At 43.9% G+C, this 16,408-nt stretch overlaps 1 protein-coding gene across 5 annotated transcripts in view; it reads left to right on the plus strand.

Moving 5' to 3' along the window:
* The window catches only part of PHACTR2 (phosphatase and actin regulator 2), a 249,702-nt gene that overhangs the window by 211,844 nt on the left and 21,450 nt on the right, over positions 1-16,408 (plus strand). For 3 of the 5 annotated variants that reach the window (XM_075597155.1, XM_075597157.1, XM_075597154.1), the window contains exons 5-7: positions 5,362-5,574; positions 5,762-5,953; positions 10,744-11,260. In XM_075597155.1, the coding sequence (XP_075453270.1) occupies positions 5,362-5,574; positions 5,762-5,953; positions 10,744-11,260 (922 nt within the window). The remainder of the gene's footprint in view (positions 1-5,361; positions 5,575-5,761; positions 5,954-10,743; positions 11,261-16,408) is intronic. The other 2 variants (XM_075597156.1, XM_075597158.1) reach the window with 2 other exon arrangements.

Raw genomic sequence — 16,408 nt, forward strand, 5'->3', positions numbered from 1 at the left:
TACCAGGTGACCAATCTCTGTGGTAGCCAGGTAGGCACCACTAGGTCCCTTAATCTCCCTTGGGTGATCTCTGTTATTATACAGTTATTATGGACATTGGGACTATACTCTGAATATATTGTTCTTATACAATAGAGCACTTACTGGTGAAGCACCATCTACCAAATCACCAGTAAGAGAAAAGAGAAGTTTCTTAACTAAAAAGAAAGTGCCCCAGTAACTTGCAACAAAGTTTGATCCACATGACAAAACTGGGCTGCATTTGAAAAGTAAATTGCGATCATCATTTGATGAGCCCACAGATCATGTGTTCATTTCATAACTAATTTCAGTTTCATTTAGTGCTTCACAACACTATGTTCATATTCTGTGACTTCTTTTTCATCATTTTACTTATTTGCTACAGTATGTTTCAGATGGAATTTTTAACTGTACAGTTCCTAAATCCAGGCTTCACTACATAATGGTTCATATAGATGTATAACGTTTTTGGGTTGACCTTTCCCTTCACATCTCCCGCTGCACACAATATTAGAGGAAGTGGGCTGTGCCTCCTGAGGTAGAGCAGAAAACGTGTTGCTGTTATCAAAGAGACCAGTCCCCTAGATTAGGGGTGCACAATCTTCTTCTTCTTTTTTTTTTCCCATGTGCCCCCTGCCGACTTGCCCCCTCACCCCCACCCCCCCTCTTTAACTTGGCTCTGGCATTCTGACGTCACATTGCCATGGCATCGCGTGACCCCGCGGCATCATTTGACGCTGTGTTGCCATGGCGACACATCGCCAGAAGCCGTCTGAGCCAAGGTAAGTGAAGTCACAGAGGCCTTCGCCGCTCTCCCGGCATTTAATTTAAATGCCTTTCTGGAAGCGTGCTGGGCCTCTGCACTGCTGCACCCCCTGCAGAGAATCTCTCGCCCCCCAGTTTGCTCACCCCTTCCCTAGATCAGTATTTTTCCTGTCCTACCTCAGGTAGAAGGGAGACCAAAAGTGCACCAGCACAAACGGAGCAGGAAGGACCCAAAACGAAAAATAATTAAAAGGGCACTTTAATGTGACAAAAGACCCATCCAACGCGTTTCGAACGTCACAGCGTTCTTTTTCCTTTCAATCCTTGAAAAAGAACGCTGTGACATTCGAAACGCGTTGGATGGGTCTTTTGTCACATTAAAGTGCCCTTTTAATTATTTTTCGTTTTGGGTCCTTCCTGCTCCGTTTGTGCTGGTGCGCTTTTGGTCTCCCTTTTCCCTGTATTGCAATTAGTAGCTGCACAGCCTGCCTACCTACCCTACCAGGAAGTGAGTATTTGCACATTTCCAGGGGAACCTGCCAATGAGACTGATGGTAAGTGGGCTTGTACCATATACCACCTGTCTTCAGGAGGATAGTACCCATACAATCACACATTAGGTACTATATCATTTGTTAGTACCCTGGTTTGGTGGTTCGGCTTATTTTGGTTATTATACCTGCATTTGAGCGCTTCAGCTATTTTCCATACTACCTCAGGTAGGACTGCTTTCTGTTATTACTTTTAGCAGGCTCCATATTGGAGTTCTGAGGCAATCAGGAATCACCTCATGAATAGGTTACTTGAACAAATAAACAAAAAAAGTGGTTGAGTGCTCAGTCTACATACACCCTTGGGTAAAGCAATGTTGTTACTCGGGGGTTAAAAAAAACAAAAAACCTGAGCTACTCAAAAAGGCAACAACGGGGGAGGTTGGGAATGAGAGTTTAGGACAAACAATATTACAAGGCATATACGATCTCACCTGAAGGAAAGGGGGATTTCTTCTCCTTTGTAGAGGCACTACCTCGAGCATCCTGGGTACAGCCCTGGCTCTGAGGATGGGCGACCCGGTTTTGGTGGCCTCTCTCTTACCATATTCTATATTGGCCAAGACGACGATGGGCTCACAGATCTACTTCGAAAGTCAGTAGGACCTTATTGGGTTTACACATAAGATAAGGGCCTAGTGTTACATCAACGCCTAGACAGGCTGAAACTGACTGCTTGGAAGCTGAAAGGTTGTTTTTAAGGTGACGGGATATCTAACCTATTAGTAGAAATTATTTCCAAAAGCTGTAAAACTCAACTTAAAAAATGTGCCTACAAATTTGGGACATACGTTTTTAGAGATGGTGAAACTACCAATTCGTGAGACCAGAAAGATCACAAGTAACAGTAATTCTTATGTCTTACAAGAATGCTTTAAGTAAAGCCTAATACCAAGCACACTTAAAATACAAATTGCAACCATCGGAGCACTTGGAGCCCAACCTGTGGGGGATTAACATCCTCTTATCCGACAATTTGTGAAAGCCGTTATGAACCCAAGGCCTAAAATGTGAGATCCGACCCAGCGCGGGACCTAAATCTAGTACTGAAGGCAAGTTGCAGACAGCCTTTTGCGCACTTGATTAAAAGATTCAGACTCTACAATAATCTTTTTTTATTGCCATCATGTCAGGAGAACAAAGAGAATTACACGTTTTCTTATAAAAAGAATCATACCTTGTGTTCCAGAAATATATCATGTTGTTTTGTGGATCATTCCTCAATTTCAGCCTAAGTGGCCTCCTTATTTTATCGAGATCAAGAGAATGTCTTACCTACTCTGTCCTAACCCAATAAACACATATGAACAAGACTTACTTGCTGGGGCTAGTTTAAGGCATGTATTCAGAATGTACCTGGGTCTTTTTGGCGATTGCCACTGGTTTGTGTTAGAATAGTCGCAGTCTCTGCTGTATATTCCTTAGATATAAGATGTTTAAAACGGTATCTTAAGCATGTAGACGTATTTAAAATAATGGGATACCCTCTTTATTTCCTTTGGCGGAAACAATAAAGGGATGAAAGCATCAAAGATGACAATAACGAGATAAATGTCAGAGACCATATTTCTTGCATATCAGCAGGTGTGGAAAACCGCTCCAAAAGGACTTAAGGCCCTTTTCGCCAGGCAATAGCAACATCCTGGGTGGAAAAGGCGCAAGCATCACCAGACCAAATATGCAGAGCAGCAATATGGAAGAATATTGATATGTTCACAAAGCATTAAGCACTGGAAGGTTCTGCAAGCGGTTATGGATCACATCTATTTCTCCCTCCCTTTAACAAATCGCGGTAATATTTCCCCAGTAGTGTGTGCTGCCGTGAAACATGAAGAAAAAGGGTCTCTCTTATAACCAGAAGTTTTGTACCCAACCTCAGGAGGTGATGCCTAATTTCTGCATACCCCCAATGGTGTATGCTGCTGTGAAAGACCGAAAGAAATTATATTTCCGGTAATCCAAATTTTCCTCTTTGTTCGTGGTTTGAGTTCTGCATAACATTAAGGCCTCGGGTATAGTGAAAGCGCCTGCTTCCGTGCTCCTCGGCACAGCGCACGCTCGCCTGCAGCAGGAGAGATTTTCTGTCCTGCAGGCAGAGGCAACAGGGAGGCGTGTCGGGCTCGCGGCCATGATGTCACGAAGCTGATTCACCCTCATTGGGCGAACCACTCACATGACCCGGCCGTCGTGCAGGAAATACGATCTTGTTTGAATCGCAAAGCGCTGGAATCCCCGTCGCGCGCACACTATACGCAAATGCATTGGCGTCCCAGTGTTTGTTTTTGGCATGAGCTACGTAGCGCACGCCGTCTCCTGCACTATGGACGCAGGGTAAGGAGCTGGTAGGTGGGCTATGTAGCATTTTCAACTTTTACTACTAAATACAAAAAACTGTACGAGTATTAGATTGGCTAATATGGCAATATTCTTAAATGTTACTAGTAGTAATTTCTTGTCAACACGTTTGGGTCGATCAGTCTGTTCAGTTGACTCCTTAGCATCCTCCCAGCTGAAATCCAACCCAGCTTAGTCATGTGAAAGGTGCCAACTTCATTAACGACGTGCGTTTTGTAAGGGACTACATTCACATAAGAGCTTATCCGTAGCTTTTTAACTATAGTCTGCAGAGTAGAACATGGAAATTGAAAGACTCAGGAGAGTAAAATGCTGCAGGCACGTTGCCATTGTTGATTAGGTCAGCATCAATGAAGATGGCAGCAGCCATTTCTTACTATAGGGCAAAATCTACCAATTAAATCAGCATTGCACCGTTATTGTCACAGGGGGCTGACAATTTGATCCAGGCTGTTCTGGCACCGAAGGGGTTAAATTCTCTCGTGACCCTGAGGCCCCCATGAAAGAAGAGCCAGTCTAGAACAGTGGTTCTAAACTCAAGTGCTGCCAACAGGTCTGGTTTTAAAGATATCCCTGCTTTAGAACAGGTGGCTCAATCAAAATGACTAAGCCACTGGTTGAGCCACCTGTTCTTAAGCAGGGATATCCTTAGAGCCTGACCTGTTGTTGGCCCTTGAGAACTGGAGTTAAGAACCACTTGACTAGAAAATCAGGTAGGCGTCAAAAAATAAATATATATTTAATAAAACTAAATTACTACTAGTCGAACAAAACAGGGTAGGGTAGTGTAGGTATGACTGTTTACATTTATCTCATAATTGTGCAATGCATGTTTTCCTCTTTAGCAATGAATGGATTAAACCAGTTCACCTGAGATAAACAAGCATACCATGAGAGCAACTATAACCCTCTTTGTTAGTGCTGAAAAACTATATTAGACAAGTGGTCATCTGGTTTTATCTCTAGGTGATTTGTTACTATGAGTAAAGAGAAGATAGGTCTTGTTAACGTCTCAGTATACAGTACATAATTGTCTTTGATATCTCTGTACAAACTGGATCTAGTCATTTGTCTGCTCATGCATATGCCCCCATGAAAAGCTACAAAACAGATATGTTGTCCTGTTGTAGGTCATGGCAATGTTAAAGGGCAAATAAGCAGAACTAGGTACAGTATCAGTGTCTGAATCCTATTAATGGGTTCATGATGACCATAATGAAGTTATCTTCTTTTTTTGGACTGCAACATTCATTATAGTACATACCTTAGCTTATACTTACCTTATCTAAAGAACCAACTTGCATTCCCCAACTCTCTCAGTAGTATGGGAAGTATTGAACATCCATGTCTCTCTTCTCTTACCTTAAGACATTGTCAGTATATTTTATGAGCAGAGCTGACCTGAAACAAACATGTTGGTCGGCATGATTCTCAATGCTTCTTACTCAATAGCGTGGCAGTGTTTCATGTATTCTCACATGTTTTTCTTACATTTCTTAGTAGTCTATCGAGCCTTGTATGCCTCACTATCGCATTACGTCCTTTTTCCCTCCGTGCCTTTTTACTGTGTACACGTCCTAATTCTTCATTTGTTTAAGAAAGTTGTGTCTTGCCATGTGTGTGATGTCTGTGTTAGTAGGTCTCTCTGTCCACCTTTCTCCTTTTGTAGACAGCCTTCCCACCTACCCAGAAGTGCTGCCAACTACTGCTCCATCCAAACAAAACAAACACAAAAAAAACAATCTCCCTCCAAAACATGTAGTAGCTGCTGGCAGCCATAAGAAAGTTGACGTAGCGGCAAAACAGGCTGCGACAGGTGCTAGTAAGCAGCCACCAGCCCTTCTTCCTAAGCCAACAAATCGAACCATACCTCACTATATTGGTAAGTATGTGTCGCGCTGGTGGTGGTGGTGCATGCCTGTGCTGTGCCTCCTTTGGCTCGCCACTGTGATTCCTTTCACAGTGGTACCATCTTCAATACATAATAGCTTATGTGTCATTTGTGACTCATTGTGTTAAGTGGCATTTGTGTGAGTAGGTGTTTTTGTCCTTTATTCTTTCTTTCATAGAGCTCAGTCAGAAAGCTCCCGGAGCATCTGAACTCAAACCAAAAAAAAAAGCCGTACCTTCCAAAAGCACGGCTGCTGGTACAAGCCATAAGAAAGATGATTCCCCCCACAAAAAAACTGCCAAGGGTGTTACTAAGCAGCCTTCCGCCCCTCCACCAAAGACAGCAAGTCGAGGTGGGACACAAGAAAGTGGTGAGTATGTGGCAGAGTAGTGGCCAGTGATGCATGATGCTTGCTTTGTCACAGCTCGTTGAGAGTAGTGATCCTAAATCAGTAGATCTCTTGCACGCTTTATATTTGTACTATTGTCGGAGAGAAACACGTTTCAGATGACCCCAGCTTCTGCTTTAGCAACAAAAAAAAAAAGTAATAGTATAGATGCTGTGCTTGCATTTTGCACAATTTTGAAAACTAAATGTAAAATAGCCTTTGAATTAGATGCTGTAAGAGAAAATGAAGCATAGTTTCATGTGTCTTTGGCATAATGCTAACTAAGGCAAAGTAAATAGGAACAGATGAAAAAATGTAGACTTTTGCTGGTCTTTGGTGATGGAAGCAATGCAATTAGACTTACATTTAGTAAGTGGGGTATTCCATACAACACCATTCAGCCCTGTAGGACACCTTGCTGCCTACCCCAGCACAGTATTCCATATTCCATTACTCTTATATACTGCTTAGTGACAGAGTTAAAGCATTACAGAGGCAGTCCTAGAGGCACTTACAATTTTTTTTTTATTGTTTTAATATATGCTGCATAAAACCTAATTCCCTAAGCTGCCAATCTATTTGTTCTCCCTTGATTGATCAGCAAAGATCCTGCTTCCCAGGGTTCACTAAATGGCTGCCTTTCAGTTTCAATCAATCCTTCATTCAGTAACTCAGCAGCTACAATGTATTCATATATTACTACGGTAACATTATCTATTGTTACAGTTTGCAGCTCAAACTGCTGGGAATATTGGCAACAAATTATCCCAAACAGGAAAGTGTTACATTGATCTTATACTGCTGGGGAGATGGGCTAAAACCTGCTATAGAAATCAAAGGATGCTCACTACAGTATAATAAACTCATTAAAAATGGCATTAAGAGCTGAATAATAAAAAAAAAATGCAGCAAGTATTATCTAATAGTACGGAACTAATTTATTTGAAAAAGAAAACACGTTGGATATTGCTTGGATTGCCTCTTTACGGGCCATATTTAAGTAATAATCCCCTCAGAACAGGGCATTACTGGCCAATAATGCCCTGGCTGGAGGAGTTGAAGGCCCGAGGCGAGGCCGAGGGACTTTAACCCAGCCAGGGCATTATTGGCCAGTAATGCCCTGTTCTGAGGGGATTATTACTATTATAGGCTAAATGTAGACTTTATTTCAGAAATAATAGACACTTTTGTATAGTTATATAGATTTTTTAATTAAAATAAAATGGTAAATACATGAACCACCTCTATATACACTTACACTGCAGCTATCTATATCCACACACTACCGCCCCCTCTGTGCGCACACACACACACACACACACACACACACACACACTCAGCAGCTCAACACACACAAACTGCAGCTACACACACACAGCACACCACACACACACACACACACACTCACACACACACTGGAGCTCGACACACAACAAAGCTCCTCCTCTACACTCACAACATAGCACATCTACACACACAATACAGCACCTCTACACACAACACAGCAGCTCTACACACAAACAACACAGCCGCTCTACACACACAACACGGCAGCTCTACACACACACACAAACAACAAAGCAGCTCTACACACACAAACTCTGCTTCTACACACACATGCTACACCCATAAACACTGCTACTGACACACACACACACTGGAGCTCTATACACACACACACACACACACACACACGCACACACAGCACCTCTACACAGATATACAACAGCACAGCACACACACTGCTACTGACACACTCACACACAAACTGCAGCCACAAAGAAACTGCAGACAGCCACTTACTTTTTTGCTTTGCAGACTCCCTCCCCCCCCCCCCCCCGCCCCGCATTTCAACTGAATCTGCTCAGAAAATCTGTCAGCTCGGGAGGGGGAGGAGTCAAACCGTGGCTGATACTGCACCGACACACTTTATTCGAGCAAATGCCCAGTTTGTACCTGGCAGATACCTGGAATGCGCCACTCCTCACCTCTGATAAGCCCCGTTGTGTTTGCCTTCCCAGCCTGGGTTCATGCCTGGCTGACGGGCGGCTGATCTGTTAAATGATAATGATTAGGATTTAATAGGCTGCAATGCTTCGTGTGTCTACCAGATGGCATAAATTCATGAATTGTAATGCAGTATATATATATATACTGTGCAGTATTGCAGCCAGTGGGAATAAAATGCTTCAATCCCTGCCTAGAAAATACCTCAATGCACTCGGGCAGAAAACAGTCACAAACCTCAATACACCCGGGTATACCCGAATTCGTGGGACTAGCCGAGCTCGAATAAAGTGTGTCGCCAGTGTACGTCCTGACCAATCCCCTGCCCTGTCTCAGAGCTGTTACTTCAATCAGACGAATCCCCTGCCCTGTCTCAGCTGTTCTGAAAGCTGATTGGCTGGAAATAAACACATTAAAAACTACACATTGCAAGCTGCTTAAATTCGGGGCATTACTGATTGGATAATGCCCGGAATTTTAACCAATCAGAGAGCCGGGTTTTCAATAATGCCCGGAATTTGACTGCTTTAGCCTATAATTACTATGAGGCACTTTCAGAGAAATGTTCCACATACATCTCTAGAAGTAATTGTGAGGAGTGCCTGTCACGTGTTCCACAGTCTACAATCACTTACTGTACACATCACTTCTGTCCATTATTTGTCAATGATACAATATTTGTAATGTACCTTGCATGTTTCGTACACTTTCATCTTGTATTCCTGTCCTGACTTTTGAGCTGTGCTTTTGAATGTTCTTCAGTTTACCACCACTTGCCCCTACATTCCCTTTTTAGGGGCAAAAGTTACACCAACTTTTTCAAGCGTCATTCCATTCTTTTTGCATTGTCATATTATATTAATTCATACATCTACTGGTCTTCATGTTTATCTTTCTTATGCCAGCTTTCATGTCTTCTCTTTAAAGGCATGACAGTGCGGATGAATATACAGTAGATTGTGGAATATAGAGTGGTTTTCTTAACACGTTGCTATTTACTTTGGGCCTTAGTTACTCTGTGCTCATCAGAAGTGCCCAACCCTGCAGGACTTCCTGATTATTGTGTCCACCCATAAACAATACTGTAACTCCTGCTGCTAAGTGTTGGATGCTTATGAAAACTGGACACTTAGAGCGCCTGCAGAGAGTTTCTTCGCACCCCTGGAGTTTAGTGTCTTGTTGGCATAATCGGGCGATACTAGGGCAGGGGTGGCGAACTCCAGTCCTCAAATGCCAGCAACATCAGGTTTTCAGGATATCCCTGCTTCAGCAAAGGTGTCTTAATTAGTTGGTCTGTAATAATGACTACTGATTGAGCCACCTGTGCTGAAGCAGGGACTGATTGAGCCGCCTGTGCTGAAGAAGGAACTGATTGAACCACCTATGCCGAAGCAGGGATATCCTGAAAGCCTGGACTGTTAGTGGCACTTGAGGACTGTATTTCTTGTGTGCTAACAAGCATGAGCTATCTAGGGGTCATAACAGAATGTAGCGCAAATTGGCGCATATTGCTTCACTTGTATGCACCTTTGCACCAACGTGTCAAGGACTTTGCTCAAGTGTTGTGCGTCTGCTTGTTCTTGGAGGAGTGTCAATAGAAGGAGTTACATGATGCTTTGTGTTTTAAGGCTAGTTTTATGTGGCAAAAAGGCTGCCCCAGATTAAGCAATTAAAATACTGCACGGTTTTCCGTGAAAAACACACAAGTACCGTACACACCGGAGCAAATTTTTCAATGGAACAAATGTCTTCCCTATTGTGTTTTCACACATAAATAATGTAGTTCTTCTCATGTCCTTTCTACTCATACATGTTTGAGCACTCTTAGGCTGCGGCCACGCTGCCGCTGAGCGCGCGCTCATGCTTGAGAGCGGTGACGTCACCAACTCTCCAAGCACGAGCGCAGGCTGTCCTGCATATTTTTTTTCAAGTGTGAGCAGGTGGGGGGGGATGGGTGTGTGGCCGAGCTGAAGGTCATGTGACCCTTCAGCGCTCGTGGATATCCTTTTCATCTGTCTCGCCTAGCGCCTAAGAGCACGCGCCACGTGAGCGTGGCCGGACATATTGACATTTATTGAACTCAATGCGCCAAGCATGCTCAGCGGCAGCGTGGATGCAGCCTTATGGAATGAAAGCTCGAACATTACTTGTCAATTCATTTATTCAAATAAAATCAGTAGAGGTGCGAGTAGTATTTCTTAGTGACTAAGTGTACTGTAAATACTGAGAAATATATTTTTAGCCGGTTGTTTCACTGTGTTCACATTGATATCAAGAGACTGGTTAATGTTTGATTGTTGATGCATACTAAACATTTTATTCTGGTACTTGTGGTAGTAGTTGGTGACATTTGCCGCACTCCAGACGGGTCAGTGAGTTGGTTAAGCCAACGATTATCACCACCTATAACGCCAACATCCTTACCCAATAAATGGGCTATAGAAGGGAATCTCTTATCTCAGGTTATTTTAAAGCTCTGTATGTTGTAATTGGAAGAGTTGGAATTTACCCAACCTTTTGCTTCATCTACTTGACTCTATTTTAAGGTTTTGTAACACTGCGTTATCTACATTGCATATTGTGCCTCAAAGAAATCTAATTCCTCGTTAAGAAAAGTTACTAATGCTATGTGCTTGATCACTAAGACGACGAAGGAAAACTTTGGTTTGAAAACTGTGTTCCCCATTGGAAAAGAAATTATATTCTTCAATCAAAAGTTTTAAGGACAATTATTTATTTGATCTTTCTCCCTTTTGTATCTTTAGTTGTTTCCTCAAACAGTAAGAAAGTAGCTGCCTCCAAGACCTCTTCATCCACTGCTTCATCATCCTCATCCCGGTCTAAATCTTCCAAGGAGCAGGTTCCCAGCAAAAGTGGATCAACAAGCACTCCAAGAGCCAAAAAAGTACCCAGCAAAACCTTGGCTGGGTCAGCGGAAGGGTCCACGAAGTCCACATCGTTACACACGGCTACTTCTTCAGGCCAAAAGAAATCCGAACGGACAGAGCAGCCTCCTCAACACTTGGACTCTGGGACACAAGAGCTTAGCCAAAAGGAACTTGCTGCCCCTGAGCAGCAGCATAAGCCAAAATCCACTTCTCCTGCTCTAAACCATCAGGTCAAAGCTTCATCCAGCATACCCGATCCAGCACAGGCCAGCAGCAAAGCAGCTCCTCCCATGACCATCAGTGATATAAACCAGCTTCTTCAAACTGATGGAGAACACAAAACCATCTCGCAGGCTGAGGAAAACCCAAGCGTGAGTGAGGAAAACACACCAAGGTGAGATGAGGGAATCACATTTTGTAATTGAAAGCCTTGATAAACACACATCTTTTTATATCTCTCTGAACAAAAGATATTTTAACGTTACCAGGTGCACTCAAAAAATTAAGATGCAAATATATAAAAAAAATTTATCTATAAAGCCCCAAAATATTTTTCTTTTATGGACAAACCCAGCACCGTATCATATGTTTCTGATAAATGCTCAATGGCCCAAAACATTGTGCCACGCTCACTCCTTTGTTTCTGGGGGTAACAACTTGCACGCAATATAAAGTATGTTGGTAAGGACTTTTGGATTTATGGAAAGATGTGCACTAAGAATAGAATTCTTTGCATCTTTATTTTTTTTAGTGTGCCTCGTAACTGTGTCTCCTTTGCATACTATTTGGGGGTTGGCTTAGGATCCCCAACTTCACCAGCAGACCTCACCAAGGTACCTTGCTTTTATTATTCTGTTTGGGTTAAAAAAAACAAAAAAACATTTGATAAGTAAAGCAAGTTTTGGAACTGATATTGGTGGCACCGATTTTTGTGTAAATCTCTTTGCTAGAGAATTTCCCTCCATGCTGAAGTCATTTTGCTGCCAGAGTACAACTCAATAGCTAGCCTAGCATTAGATTATATGGCAATGCCTTGAGTATTCCTGATTCTAATATGTTTCTTTAAAAAGCAGCAGGGTATATAGAATCCTTCCAGCCCACCGATATATATATATATATATATATATATATATATATATATATATGTATACAGTGGTTGACAAATCACCAAAAAATCTACTCGCCACACAAAAAAAAAAATCTACTCGCCACCTAGTACCAAACGTGTGCTGCTTGGGACAATATTTACTCGCCCGGGGGTTAAATCCACTCGCCCGCGGCGAGCAAATGTATAGGTTTGTCGAACACTGTGTGTATATATATATATATATATATATATATATATATATATATATATATATATACAGTGTTCGACAAACCTATACATTTGTATATCTTGAACCATCTATCTCTTTCTTCTGCCTAGAGGATAGCAGTAGAACTCTGGCGGTGCATCTGCTCCCGAGAAGACATGTTGCAGACCGGGACTCTTTACTGGTAAATAGCTTTATTGGCACAGAGCAGCCGGAAAAAAACACACTTTGAGAGTGCGGTCTGCAACATTTCCTCTCGGGAGCAGATGCACCGCCAGAGTTCTTCTCCTATCCTCTATTCACGTTTATCCCGGTTGGAGCACGCTGACGTCCAGGAGCCCTTCCTCTAAAACAGTGAGTTCATTTCGTTTATGAGTTAACCCCATGCAAGATATTCCTCGGGTCAGAGGCTATTGGGGAGACGCTAACACTGTTATTTATTGTGGGACAATATGGGGTTAAAGTCCACATATGGGACGTCCGTGAGAAGTATTACAAAGAAAGAATTACAATTGTATTACTACTGGATTCGGCGGAAGTGGCGCCGCTAGGGAGTTTTACACTCCCAATTTCTTTTTCATTGCCGTGGAACATACATGGTAATATTTATTTGTTCAGCATGTCCATGCAGTTAAAGACAATGTCACCGACTGCATGTTCATCGATATGTGTCTGAAGGTGCACCAGCCCTGCCCTTTATCATAGTACACTGATCTATTCAGAAACGCTGCTTGTCCAATAAAAATATGCAATTCAAATTAATGGGCCATAACATTGTTTAGTAAATATGGAGCTGAGTGCATTAAAATGATTTCTTATTAATGAGGTTGAACGAAAAAAGTTGACGAGCTCCATGGCCGCGGACAGATTTTTTCCGGCCCAGGACTACAATTTTGACTGGTGCCACCCACTCAACCTCTCACTCCCTCTCTTATACCCCCTCTCACTCCCACCCACCCTCTTCCGCTATCACTCAGTGACCCCCTCCTCCCTCAATCCCCTCTGCCTCACACTCCTTCCCTCCCCCCCCCCCCCTGGCCACACACACACACACAATTTCCCCACACACAAAATCTCCCCCAATACCCATGCAGTTCTCACCATAATAATTACCCCACAATACATACAACACTACCCCCTAATATATACCACACTACCTCCCCACAAATACATACTACACTACCCCCCAATATATACCACACTACCTCCCCACAAATACATACTGCGCTACCTCCCCTCAAATACATACAACACTACCCCTTCCCCCCAAATACATACAGCACTACCCCTTCCCCCCCAAATACATACAGCACTACCCCTTCCCCACAAATACATACAGCACTACCCCTTCCCCACAAATACATACTGCGCTACCTCCCCATAAATACATACAGCACTACCTCCCCACAAATACATACAGCACTACCCCTTCCCCCCACATACATACAGCACTACCCCTTCCCCACAAATACATACAGCACTACCTCCCCATAAATACATACAGCACTACCTCCCCACAAATACATACAGCACTATCCCTTCCCCCCAAATACATACAGCTCTTACCCTTCCCCCCAAATACATACAGCACTATCCCTTCCCCCCAAATACATACAGCACTACCCCTTCCCCCCCACATACATACAGCACTACCCCTTCCCCCCCCCAAATACATACAGCACTACCCCTTCCCCCCCAAATACATACAGCACTACCCCTTCCCCACAAATACATACAGCACTACCCCTTCCCCCCCCCCAAATACATACAGCACTACCCCTTCCCCCCCAAATACATACAGCACTACCCCTTCCCCACAAATACATACAGCACTACCCCTTCCCCACAAATACATACAGCACTACCCCTTCCCCCCCAAATACATACAGCACTACCCCTTCCCCACAAATACATACAGCACTACCCCTTCCCCACAAATACATACAGCACTACCCCTTCCCCAAAATACATACTGCACTACCTCCCCACAAATACATACAGCACTACCCCTTCCCCCCAAATACATACTGCACTACCTCCCCACAAATACATACAGCACTACCCCTTCCCCACAAATACATACAGCACTATCTCCCCACAAATACATACAGCACTACCTCCCCACAAATACATACAGCACTATCCCTTCCCCCCACATACATACAGCACTACCCCTTCCCCACAAATACATACAGCACTACCTCCCCATAAATACATACAGCACTACCTCCCCACAAATACATACAGCACTATCCCTTCCCCCCAAATACATACAGCTCTATCCCTTCCCCCCAAATACATACAGCACTATCCCTTCCCCCCAAATACATACAGCACTACCCCTTCCCCCCCACATACATACAGCACTACCCCTCCCCCCCCCCCAAATACATACAGCACTACCCCTTCCCCCCCAAATACATACAGCACTACCCCTTCCCCACAAATACATACAGCACTACCCCTTCCCCACAAATACATACAGCACTACCCCTTCCCCACAAATACATACAGCACTACCCCTTCCCCCCCAAATACATACAGCACTACCCCTTCCCCACAAATACATACAGCACTACCCCTTCCCCACAAATACATACAGCACTACCCCTTCCCCAAAATACATACTGCACTACCTCCCCACAAATACATACAGCACTACCCCTTCCCCCCAAATACATACTGCACTACCTCCCCACAAATACATACAGCACTACCCCTTCCCCACAAATACATACAGCACTATCTCCCCACAAATACATACAGCACTACCCCTTCCCCCCAAATACATACAGCACTATCTCCCCACAAATACATACAGCACTACCTCCCCACAAATACATACAGCACTACCTCCCCACAAATACATACAGCACTACCTCCCCACAAATACATACAGCACTACCTCCCCACAAATACATACAGCACTACCTCCCACAAATACATACAGCACTACCTCCCCACAAATACATACAGCACTACCTCCCCACAAATACATACAGCACTGCCCCTTCCCCCCAAATACATAGAGATCTACCCTTCCCAAATACATACAGGCATACCCCGCATTAACGTAAGCAATGGGACCGGAGCATGTATGCAAAGCGAAAATGTACTTAAAGTGAAGCACTACCTTTTTTCCACTTATCGATGCATGTACTGTACTGCAATCGCCATATACGTGCACAACGGATCTAAATAATGCATTTGTAACAGGCTCTATAGTCTCCCCGCTTGCGCACAGCTTTGGTACAGGTAGGGAGCCAGTATTGCTGTTCAGGACGTGCTGACATGCGCATGCGTGAGCTGCCGTTTTCCTATTGAGCGATATGTACTTACTCGCGAGTGTACTTAAAGTGAGTGTCCTTAAACCAGGGTATGCCTGTACATCACACACACTCACCTTGGGAATAGTCTCAGGCCTCTGGTGGCCCGGCTCTCCCAAGCTGCTGTGGGACTCCTGCTGGGCCTGTCTCTCTCCAATGCCAGGCCTCTCTCCTGCAAGTGCGCACCGGAAGCTGGGCCTGCCCGGAAGTCGGACCCAGCATCCAGTGCACACCTGGAGGAGAGTCAGGCAGCCGGAGTGGGAGAGAGAGACAGGCCCGGCAGGAGAGAGGCCTGGCATTGGAGAGAGACAGGCCCGACAGGAGTCTCACAGCAGCTTGGGAGAGCCGGGCCACCAGAGGCCTGAGACCATCCCCAAGGTAAGTGTGTGAAAGAGAAAATAATACTTTTATCAAATTTTTATAAAAGTAACCCATTAACTCTTTGAGTACGGGAAGGGCTGTGGTACCAGGATGCCAAAAGCCCCTCCAGCACATCATGTTCAAGTGACTACTCCTCTCATTGTCCACCTTTTCTGTTCCTCTTCTGGGCCAGATCGTGTTGATCACGCCACGTGGCCCTAAACTATCTTTCCTGGAAAATGAGTAGAAAGCCCTTGACGTATGTCATGGGGTCCCCTGGAGGGTCAGACCCCATGAAGTGGTGGGGGCATCTGAAGGGTTAAACACATCACTGCTTTTTGCCTACATTTGTGGCATGATTTGCACAAGATCTGCTGACATAATTGGCTTTTAAAGAAATTGTGGGTTTGCCCTGCAGCTGTAACAGCCATACTATACAGTTGTAGGGTTTGCATCCTACATGGCTTAATTTGGTGCCCTAGAAAACACAAGAACTACAAATCTTTTTGATCCCTATGTGGTTTATATTATATATTTTTTCTC

This window comes from Ascaphus truei, chromosome 4 (genome assembly GCF_040206685.1).
Source record: "Ascaphus truei isolate aAscTru1 chromosome 4, aAscTru1.hap1, whole genome shotgun sequence".
NCBI classification, from domain to species: Eukaryota; Metazoa; Chordata; class Amphibia; order Anura; family Ascaphidae; genus Ascaphus; species Ascaphus truei.